We start from the raw sequence: 11,820 nt of genomic DNA, 5'->3' as shown, positions 1-11,820 counted from the left end.
AAAAAAAAAAAAGAAGAGAGAGAGAGAGAGAGAGAGAAAAAAAAAAAATTAAATGAGATGATCTTTGAGTTGCATGTCTGGCAAGAAAAAGAATTACTTGCAAAGGCTTTTCTCAGAAACTTTTCTATAGACTAGACCATCCCTCTAATCTTACGGAAACAACTGTAAAGACTTGACATTTGACAGCTATCATTTTTTAAAGTAAAAACAAACATTATAGAAGTATAGGTTATATCCATAGAATATCTTCATAAAACATCCTATTGCATATCATAAGTTACAATCCCATTTTCCTAGTGCTTTGCCATGCCATGTCAAATGTCATAAAGCAACAGATGACTAGTTTGTTTGACAACAGAATAATTTTCTCAACATTTTTTTTACATATCTGATATTTTTGTCAGGACTATCAATCATTAGAAGATTTTTATATTGATATTGATGTTTGTTTTTATTGTGAATACTAAGAATCAAGATAGAAAAGAATCAAACACCCTTTAGCACCCATTAAGTTTTAGTCATACCAGTGTGCACTTGTTCCGTTACGAATCCTCGTTTAACTGATGATGATGTTGCAGGTGACGGTGAACCTCCAGACACAGCGCGCAAGTTCTGGCGTCAGTTGCACAAGAAAGGTCAACCTAGCAATGTATTTGGTCACCTGTCTTATAGCATACTAGGACTAGGTGACACCAATTACACTAATTTTTGTAATTTTGGCAAAACCATTGATCAGAAGCTCCAGGATCTAGGTGGTAAAAGGTAAGGTTTAACAGATTTTATTTTTAAATCAAATTGGTTTCTTGTGAATAGTTTATGGAAACATGAATGAGATAATTATTTATATATTATTATAAGGCATTTATGGATATGGAAAATATAAAATGTGTGTAAATTTTTCACTTGTGCTGCTGTTCCTAAGTGCCACAAGTAAAGAATATATGAAGCTGACAGTTAAATGTTCTGTTTTTATGTTTTCTTGATTTATTTATGCTAATATCACATTTGCACTTGTGCTTGTGTAACATGTACCCCTCTTCTCTTTAAACAGTTTTCTCTTAACTTTTGCAGATTTTATCCATGCGGATGGGCTGATGATGGCACTGGCCTTGAAATTGTGGTAGAACCATGGATTGAGGGACTTTTTCCTGCACTACAAAAACATTTTGACAAGATGGCTGAGGTGGTAAATGCATGTAATCAAGTAGAAGTTGTAGATAACTCCAGCACTATGGAGCAGGTGAATACTAACAGGAACAGTGTCAATAAGGCCCCTACTGGTGATGATCCTTCTCTTTCCCAAAATGTTCTATCATTGAAAAGTGAAGAGTCTTTAAAGGCTGAACATATTACTGAAGATAAAGAAATAAAAAGTTCTTCACAGAACAGCAGTGATAATATTCTAAAGGGGGACATAGTAAGCGAAGATACTTATACAAGAATAGCCAAAAAATATAACTTAGATTTTTTGTCACGTGATGAATTGCAGTGCCTTCCAGTGAGATCTTGTACTTTACCTGCAGATGCAAAAATAACCTTACCTGTTCTCCCATCAGACTATTTGATGATAAAGTACTTGGAAAATAGTGAACAGGAATCAGGTTCTGAACATGCACCAGCCTTACCCAGTGCTGCATCAGAATTAATTAAGACAAGTGTGAGTTCTATTAGAAAATTAACACAACATAATTCTGTGAAAACTGCTCTAGAAGTTAGTCTAACAGTTCCTGAATCCATAAATAGCTTTGATTATGAGCCAGGAGACTCATTTGGGATCATTGTGCAGAATAGGGAGGAAGAAGTAGAACTGTTTCTCTCTTTGCTGGGTATTAGTGATGTAGCTGAAAAAACATATGAACTCTCAGTTGATCCAAACACCAAGAAAAAAGGGGCTGCAATACCAAAATATATACCTGTTAGGAGTTCTCTTCATTACGTTTTTCGGTCCTGTGTTGACATTAGATCAGTTCCTAAGAAACCTTTGTTGAGAATATTAGTCCAGTATACATCAGATCCCATAGAAAAGAGACGGTTGCAAGAACTAGTAAGTAAAGAATGTGCAAGTGAGTATGTAAAGTGTGTAAGAGAACAAGGGCTTACATTGTTAGATTTATTGTGCATTTTCCAAACATGTAAGCCACCAGTTACAACACTCCTTGAACATTTGCCGCAGCTGCTACCCAGGGCATATTCAATCACTTCTTCCCCACTTGTTGATTCTAAAAAAATATCTTTTGTATTTAATGTTGTTGATATTCCAAAAGAGAAGGCTACTACCTTTTCCAGGAAAGGCATTTGCACAGGCTGGCTTGCCTCTTTATACAGATCTGTTGAAATGTCTAAACTAGAACAGTCTCTGGAAGTTTTGTCAATCAAAGACAAAGGTCCAGTATGTGTACCTATATACCTTCGGACCAATCAGAATTTCCGCCTCTCAGCAGATGTTTCAAGCCCAATTATAATGATTGGTCCAGGCACAGGAGTGGCACCATTTGTAGGTTTCCTACAGCATAGACATAAACTCCAGATAGATTCTCCAGACATCTCCTTTGGTGAATCATGGCTCTTTTATGGATGCCGTCATAAAGAAAGAGATTATCTGTATCGTGAGGAGCTGGAAAAGTTCAGAGATAGTAAAATCTTGAGTAATTTGATCGTCTCCTTTTCTCGAGACAATAGTCCTCCAAGCAGTCCAAGATATGTGCAAGACAATATTATCAAATATGGTGTGGAAATAACATCATTGATTACTGATAAAGCAGCTATTGTTTATGTTTGTGGAGATGCACGCAACATGTCAAAGGATGTGTTTGACACTTTTGTTTCCATACTTAAGCAACACAGGTGCCTAACAGAAATTGAAGCGAGAAGATATATGGCACAAATGCAACTTGAAAAGAGATATTTACAGGATGTTTGGTCATAGTATAGTTAATATATCATGTTTTGATTAGTAAATGTGTATAACTGATGTTTGTTAATGAACTGAGTTGTTTTAATAGGTTTTTACGTATTAATAGACTTGCACATTTATATATGGAAGATGGATTTTTAAAAAGTTATTTATATTTAGAAGTATTTATACATAGTGTATATACTATATATATATATATGTATGTATTTGTACATATGTATGTACACATACACATATGTATTTATATACACACTCACAGAACTCTATAGACATATGTATATTTACATTTATTGATAGATACATAGTAAAGATGTGTAGATGTGTGTTTGTGTTTATGTATGAGTGAGAATATAAATGTGGCAGTTCTTGCCGAAGTGATGTAAGTATTGGGGTCAGTTTTAAGATGCTACTTGTCTTGAAAGCATTGGTGACATTAATTTTTTTTTTCTTCTTCTTCTTCTTCTTCTTCAAACAACAGCTTAGAAATTTTGGCTAGAACATCATTGGCACTGGATTTTAGGTAATACTGGAGCCGAGCCAGTGACCAGTCTGTTTGCTCATGTTCCACAACCTTCACAACCAATCAGCTAACAGAGCACTTTTTTGGCTCCCTAGCAGTATTGGTTGGTCTCACTCTGTGTCCTTTTCTTTATTTCCCTATAACACTATTTCTTTCTCTCTCTCTCTCTCTCTCTCTCTCTCTCTCTCTCTCTCTCTCTCTCTCTCTCTCTCTCTTCTCTCTCTCTCTCTCTCTCTCTCTCCTCTCTCTCTCTCTCTCTCTCTCTCTCTCTCTCTCTCTCTCTCTCTCTCATTCCATTTTGAATGGTTCCACTCTGCTCATGTTTTGATTCAAGGCGAATATACCTAAATTCAATTGCAGTTTTCATTGAATCCTGTTCATATCATTTGCCTCACAATTGCAGGGAGCATCATAGATCATGTATATATGTTAGCTGTGTGCATGTAGGTATGTGATGGACCCCAATTTTTAAAGTTTTATATAGGAGAGTATGATCATATATTTTGTCATGTGTGTTTTGAAAATTACTTTGAAGTAATTATTCAGGGAATAATATCTTAATCTTATTGTTTGTCTTTTGCTTAATGCAATTGGTGATTAGCAGTTTCTATGATTTTTTAAAATAATGATTATAACAATAAACAGATTGTCAGTTGCATTAAGCTTATGGCTATATAAGCAATAAATGAAACTTCTTTTGAATGTTAACTTGTTTTACGTACATTTTTCTTGAAGATAAATTACAACTGTATTGAAATGATTTTGTTTGTTTTATATGAAAAAAATTATGGTTTTGCTCTATATTGGATTGTATTGTAAACTAAATTACATACCATTAATCATGATAATTGTTTTTTTTACATTATTATTACTATAGAGTGCTCAAAGTATATTAATTATCTGCATTTTATTACCTTAGTCTGATCTTACAAGAAATTATTTCATCAAAATCATATTCAGAGCAGTGATGACTATGTTGAAAAATGCAAGCAAGGATAAGAGAAGATAGAAATTATAACAGAGGCTAGTGCCTTTCACTCAAGCACGAAAATAATTAAAAAAGAAAGAACATTATCTCTCTCTCTCTCTCTCTCTCTCTCTCTCATTATATGTCCTTATCTCTCTCTCTCTCTCTCTCTCTCTAATGGCAATGAGAGAAATCATATGTCATTAAAAATATTTAAAATATTACCAGTGGTACATATCTTTCAACCTGGTTTTTTTTTCTGCTTACCTCAAAGCAAATATATTAATATAGGAATAACAAAAAATATATATATTGTGAGAAAGTAGTATATATTATCAAAGCTATGCATTACATCTTAAGGTCTAAATGGACGGAACATGAGCAGTATTTGAAGCCCTGTGTACAACGTGTTCTTTTTCATCATTCAGGAATCTCATATTAATCATATTAGACTAAATGCATTCAATAAATACACATGAGAATTAATGTAAAATTGGACTTACTTATAATTATGGAGAGAAAGTCATGTAGTCCATGTATAGCCACAAACTTGTTAACAATGGGAGGGCAGTTGCACATGCCCTGGCCACTGTAAATGTTGTCTATTAATTTTGCTTACACATAGATGGCTACAGAAAGTCACCAAGCAATGTTTTACAAGGCCTACCTGACCCCAACTACTTCTTCCTCAACTTTTCAGATTGTTTTCTGTTCCTATTAGAATTGTTGATATTTTTATAATAATAATAATAGTATATATTTTTTAGTTATTATCATTATATTGATAAAAATAACAACCAGAAAAATAATAATCATAATGGTATTAGTTTTTTTCTTATCTTTTCTTTTTTTTTCTTTGCTTTTCCCTTAAAATTCAAGGAATAGGGCAAATAGGTGCGGTTAGGTAGGCCTAGTGACTAAGTCCTTTTGAATCCATCATTGTGTAAATAACATAAAAAACTACAGTGGACAGTGCATGTACTAAGTGCAAACAGATTAACAGGACTTACAATAATAATGGTATAAGGGTGTCTTATCTATGTTATTTGGTCCACTGAAACATTAACAATTACAGGAAGCGTGAACTCCGAAGATAACATTTATATAACATTAAGCTTTTCTGAATGCATAACTTTTCAGCTTGCTGAAAACATTAAACATGTAAAACTTGAAGCTTGATAGTTTTTGGATGACAGAATAAATGGACATTAAATTTATCAGCTAATTTTCAGACTAATGAAATGCATCACAAAATTTTGATTTTTGTCATAATGTATTAGTAATTTTTTGCTAAACCGTGTTGTTTAATTTGACATTGATGTTACTGCTTATACTTGCATTTTTCCAACAAAAAAATTTAAAGGACTAAGACCAGTCATATAAATCAGTTTAATACAGTCTGGATGATGATGACCTTTAGATCCTGTCAGCAACATTTAACCCATTGGTCCCAGGTACATGGAGTGTCCACTTTATTATTTTATTACTTTTCTAAAATGCATAAATGGCTTCAAAAATGTTGTTACCAAGAAGTCAAACACTAAGCCTACCTGATCTCACCTGCTTACCCATTCCTTGAGTTGTAAGGAAAAAAAGATTTTACTTATATGACTGTTATTAACAATATTAACCTCATTTTTGTATCATTATCATTATTCAATTGTGATTAACAATAATAATCTATAATACTAATGAATATAAAACACTTCTTTCTGAAGATTACAGGAACTGGGCAAGGTCAAGTAGGCCAGGTAATGTATTCCTTGGTGACTGAGTGGTCTGCAACCATTTATGTGTAAACAAAATTAATATTAACAATAGACAATGTAGTGCATGTACACATCCACACCAGGCATCAGTAGGTTAAACAGCCAATTTTTTCCCCTTTTTTTTTATAAACTCCTAATTCATCACACCAGTGATGGAGAGTATGTCTGTTTTCTTTAAATGGATAATGTGAATGATGACAGGTTCATCTGATGACTGAGCTTACTTTCCAAATGTTTTTAAATGTTGATATCTGTATATGTACAAAGTAATATTTTAAGCCACTCATGATGGGATTTCCCTTAACCATACTCAGCCATGCGCCGGGATTCATGTGCAGTCTGCTGGTCAAGTCAAAAATGACATTTACCATGCTTTTACATTTTTGCTTATGTGTGCACTATATTTCAGGACTTTTGAGGGGCTGTATCTCATTGAAATCAATTGGGATAAAAAAAGCAAACAACTGTTTAGTGTGTACAAGTTACAGCCCTCCACCTAGGCCAGTTTACCATGACTTGATCAGATGTCATCCAGCATGAGTGGGTTAAATGTTACAAAAACATAAAATTTAAACAACTTTGATTTAACACAAGTATATCTGAAAAGACTTTGCATACACTGCAGAATGACATGCAAAGATATACATTATATGCAGGAAGAAAATTGTACAAAATGTAAGTAACTTTTTTTAGTAGAGGTCAAATTAAATTACAATACAAAAATACCTTCAGTGAAAGTAGGAAAAAAAAAAAAAAAAAAAAAAAAAAAAAAAAAAAAAATATATATATATATATATATATATATATATATATATATATATATAATATATATATATAATATATATATATAATATATTTATATTTATATAAATATATATATATAAAGTATATATTCTATATATGTGTGTGTGTGTGTGTGTGTGTGTGTGTGTGTGTGTGTGTGTGTGTGTGTGTGTGTGTGTGTGTGTGTGTGTGTGTGTGTGTGTGTGTGTGTGTGTGTGTGTGTGTGTGTGTGTGTGTGTGTGTATCTAAATCTTAGAGATGTTGTAAATATGGCCTTGATATACTATAAGCATATCTAAAAGCATTACGCAGTTGACAAAGGTATGCTTTTATTAATCTTTGCATGTTTGTAAGTTTACTTTAGTGATTACAGCAAAATGTTCTAATTAGATCTATAAACATAACTAAATAAAAATACTCCATATACTAATATGACACCACATAAATTTTGACAGAAGTTTTTTTTTGGTTTTGTTTTTTATAAATATTACATTATCTTGCAGAAGAAGCCCTAGGCACTGCTACATTTTTTCCTTTCTATTTATACTACAATTATAAAATAAGCCAAGATTTTGCTTGAGATTTCTATTGCTAGATATTATAACAAACTACAACAATATCTTGTGGAATACTTACTTTTAAAGAGCTAGTCAGATCATTTTCAAATAACCAGTACTTTTTCACAGCCAGCAAGGTTAACAGTAAATGAGAAATAAACCAATTTTCTTAAAGCATTGTTGCCTACACTATTTGCCACTTTTTGTGCCAATACCAGCCTCTACCAGAATTAACCAAAAAGGTACACTGTTATGTGCTGGTGAATATCTAATCAATTAATCCATAAAAATCTTTGATAGCCTACTTCAAGGGTCTACTATATTTGGCAAGATCCATAAACATTCTGGTTGGGCTAAATCACCTTGACATATTGATTAGCTATTCTCACATGAAGCCAACAATTTTCTGCTGCCAACCTTCGATTTGATCCTCTGTAAAATGCCTTTTACTCCACCGACTCTGGTATTTCAGTATTGTCAACGATAAGTGTGTGAATGATGCCTTCCCTTCGGTTGCCACTGCTCACAGCCTTTATGTATGCTGGATGGCCTCCAAGATCAAAGTGTGTTTCAGTGCCATCATCTACAAACTCACCCTTAAGGAAAGAATAAGTAACTTTTTTAGTAAAAATAATGTTGTTACTACTTGCATATAGTTGATATATTTATATTGTCCTAAAAAGTAATTGTTTTATCTAAAATGGATGTTCTTTGAACAGTGGTAATTAATATAACTCTACAGTCACATGATCAAGAAATTTACTTAAAATGTGATACCTATTGGACAAATTATGTTATAGTTTAGAGTGTTCCACTCCTAATAATAATTGAAAGCATGTTATTTAACTCCTGAGCTGCTTTTCTTATTAGTTAATATATTTAGAATTAACTGCATTAATATTATTTAAATGTCTAGTTATTAAAGTAGTGCACTATTATTATATTCAGATTAACTCATTTATTAATTTTAATTATATTTAAATTTGACTATACAGTGAGTTTACATTTCTAACAATCTAGAGGGATGTGAAAGTACCATGAGAACTAGAATCATTATAGGTGTGGAATTTAAGTAATGGAAAATAAAGAATGGGGTTTGTGGGCATCTATTATAATTACTGAGATAAAGTTTCCACTTTTCTTTGCTTAAGTAATGAACTTACTTTATACTGACACTTTGAAGATAATTGTTCCATGTAATGGCATCTATTGCTCACCTTAACAAAACATATCATACAAAAATAGTATCCTAACTCATGAGAATATGATCACTTGTATACTGAAAAGTATTGTGGATATTGTAATCTGTAGACTGTACTCTTGCTAATTCACTGTATGCATATAAGGAAGTGGATTAGTTCTCATTGCAATAACACTTTATACAACATCAGTCTTTTTTGTGACATCTTTTCAAAAACATGGACTGAATAGGAAATAAACAAGGTCAGAATATAAAATTTTGCAAATAACTGTACTTACTGCAGTATCTAATTTCTTCCCATTAACCCAAACATCCAAAGTATCTTTCTCCAAGACCACTCGCATGTATGAACCTTCCAGTGGTAACAGCCATGTCTTCAGTATTTTACTCTGGTTTTCTGTAAACTTCTTATAACTTTTGCCATTTACCTGAAAGGGATTATTAAGATGAATTTCAGATCTGCCATTTATGCTACAACATTAAAGGAATTTCTCTAGCCACAATAGTTAATTATCTTACCTCAAGGGAGTACTCATAAGAGAAACCTCCAACAGGTTCAATTTTGATAACACATTTAGTGTCACCAATTTGAAATACTTCTGAGCCAACTAACTTGAACATCCAGTCATGATGAACCTTCTCCTGAAAAATAATATATAAATCAGTGACATTTTTTCTTGCTCTTCATAAAACTGAATATGTGGATCTCTCTCTCTCTCTCTCTCTCTCTCTCTCTCTCTCACTCACTCACTCACTCTCTCACTCACTCACTCACTCACTCTCTCTCTCTCTCTCTCTCTCTCTCTCTCTCTCTCTCTCTCTCTCTCATCTCACTCACTCACTCACTCACTCACTCACTCACTCACTCACTCACTCACTCACTCACTCACTCACTCACTCTCTCTCTCTCTCTCTCTCTCTCTCTCTCTCTCTCTCTCTCTCTCTCTCTCTCTCTCTCTCTCTCTCTCTCTCTCTCCTCCTCTCTCTCTCTCTCTCTCTCTCCCTCTCTCTCTCTCTCCTCTCTCTCTCTCTCTCTCTCTATCTCTCTCTATTTCTCTCTCCTCTCTCTCTCTCTCTCCTCTCCCCTCTCTTTCTCTCTCTCTTTCTCTCTTCTCTCTCTCTCTCTCTCTCTTCCTCTCTTCTCTTTTCTCTATCTCTCTTGCTCTCTCCTCTATTCTCTCTCTCTTTTCTTCTCTCTCTCTCTCCCTTCTCTCTCTCTCTCTCTCTCTCTCTCTCTCTCTCTCTCTCGTCCTCCATCTCTCTCTCTCTCGTCCTCCATCTCTCTCTCTCTCTCTCGTCCTCCATCTCTCTCTCTCTCTCTCGTCCTCCATCTCTCTCTCTCTCTCTCTCTCTCGTCCTCCATCTCTCTCTCTCTCTCTCTCTCTCTCTCTCTCTCTCTCTCTCTCTCTCTCTCTCTCTCTCTCTCTCATAAGAAAATGCTTATGTAATTCCTTTCTTCTTTCTTTCCCTACAAGTTATATGATAAGAATGCATGTATATTTTCTTTTTTCTTCATTTCTTTCACTCACATTTTCTTTCTCAAGTCACAAACATTTTGTTGTAAATATCACAATTTTGTCCTAACTGTACACACTCTCCACTTACCTCTCCATCTACCCACAATACTCTCCGGCCTGTTGTGGTGCCATGTTCGAATCCCACTTTATGTACCCCATCGCTGAGGCGAACTTCCCAAAGGGCTACCAAATCCCCTCCCATTCCCACCTGAAAAATGAAATGTCAGTAAATGGCATGTTTAAGAGGAACTAATTTTCATACTTTATTTTGTATTCATGGAAAGCAGGTAGGTCCTACTACTATTCACTTAAAAGGATTATAAATGGTGTCAAATTATTTCTAGTTCCCCTCCTTGCAAATATAGATCTATATATTGACATGAATTCTCTGAATCTTGTATACTTACCTGGTGATGCTATAAATTCATAAGAAAATTACTGTGGACGAGTTTATGCAGACCTTTCAGATGTAGTATTAGTAGTAAAATCAAAAATTTTCCAGAGTAATCCATCATAAATGAAAACTAGTAATGAAATATTCAACTATATTTTATCACCCTGTTTAGATTATCTAAGATTTTAGTAACCACATCTTGTGTATTAAAATAACCGAGGAAAAAAAAAAAAAAACAGACTTAAAGCTGGTAAAAATGGAAGAGGCTATAATACTCTATATCCATTGTTCGCCTTTTGTGCGTACAGTGCATGTGTCAAGGTACCCAGAGGTTAGTGAGATTCAAGTAAATAATATCTGTAAATACTTCTGGTAGGGTTGTTTTTGGTATTAGTAATTATGAACCAGGAGAGAGGAAAGTGCTTAGTTAAATCAGCAGTCTCACTCCATGCAGTTAGGACCACTCAGCCACAGCATTGCTTGAGAGAAATGGAAAACATTGCGCATGTTTACAGAATAGCATACCTGGAAAACAGTCTCCATTGCACTTTCTTTGTAGAGAATTTTTATTAGTGATGCAATACATGTCTGGCATTTGTGTGCAGACTGTGAGAGGACTCAAAATTAAGCTGAAAAATATTTTGAAATTTCACATTCATCTTGATATTATAGTGCTATTAGAAAACACACATCACCACAGTATAATAATGTACCACTGAAGCAACACAGTATAAATCATACCTCCTCAGAACACATTGTATAATAGGCCCTCAGCTCCCCTGTAGGGAATTGGGATCATGGGAACATAGCTATTCAAACACGCTGTAAGTAGCTATAATTGTCTGCATACTATCTTTGGTATAGGCCTATTTTCATATAACTGATTTTTATATCTATACCCTATTTTCATATAACATTGATTTTTAAATCTATAAACTTTTTATGTAAGATGTAATTTAACAATTGTTCGTCAGACATGGAAATACCATGAGAAACCAACAAGCCCACTTTTTAAACTGTCATTGTTTTAATAAGTCATGAAAATGTACATAGATATAAGTTACAGTGTCAAAATTAACTTAACATTAAAATGACTTTACTGTGCTGAAATAAGTACATACTTTGTATAATGACTTGTTGATGGTTTATAATAATTTCACAATAACATTACTAAATAACTTATTCAGAAGTTATACAT

The 11,820-nt window shown here is 33.7% G+C and overlaps 2 protein-coding genes across 3 annotated transcripts in view; one reads left to right on the top strand and one right to left on the bottom strand.

The window, feature by feature from the left end:
• The window catches only part of LOC119575084 (methionine synthase reductase-like), an 8,922-nt gene extending 5,255 nt beyond the window's left edge, over positions 1–3,667 (top strand). The window contains exons 2-3 of the mRNA XM_037922476.1: positions 579–762; positions 1,072–3,667. Coding sequence (XP_037778404.1) covers positions 579–762; positions 1,072–2,926 — 2,039 coding nt within the window. The 3' untranslated portion in view covers positions 2,927–3,667. The remainder of the gene's footprint in view (positions 1–578; positions 763–1,071) is intronic.
• A 3,598-nt stretch (positions 3,668–7,265) lies between these two features.
• LOC119575083 (fas apoptotic inhibitory molecule 1-like) overlaps positions 7,266–11,820 on the bottom strand; it is a 5,097-nt gene continuing 542 nt past the window's right edge. The window contains exons 2-6 of one of the 2 annotated variants that reach the window (XM_037922473.1): positions 11,148–11,251; positions 10,317–10,436; positions 9,231–9,353; positions 8,990–9,139; positions 7,266–8,106 (exon numbers count right to left, since the gene is read on the bottom strand). In XM_037922473.1, the coding sequence (XP_037778401.1) occupies positions 7,957–8,106; positions 8,990–9,139; positions 9,231–9,353; positions 10,317–10,436; positions 11,148–11,165 (561 nt within the window). In that variant the 5' untranslated portion in view covers positions 11,166–11,251 and the 3' untranslated portion in view covers positions 7,266–7,956. The remainder of the gene's footprint in view (positions 8,107–8,989; positions 9,140–9,230; positions 9,354–10,316; positions 10,437–11,147; positions 11,252–11,820) is intronic. The other variant, XM_037922474.1, reaches the window with a different exon arrangement.

Source organism: Penaeus monodon, chromosome 7, assembly GCF_015228065.2.
Source record: "Penaeus monodon isolate SGIC_2016 chromosome 7, NSTDA_Pmon_1, whole genome shotgun sequence".
In the NCBI taxonomy this organism is placed as follows: Eukaryota; Metazoa; Arthropoda; class Malacostraca; order Decapoda; family Penaeidae; genus Penaeus; species Penaeus monodon.
Note: the sequence above shows the minus strand (reverse complement) of the source record. Positions and strands in the feature narration are given on the sequence as shown.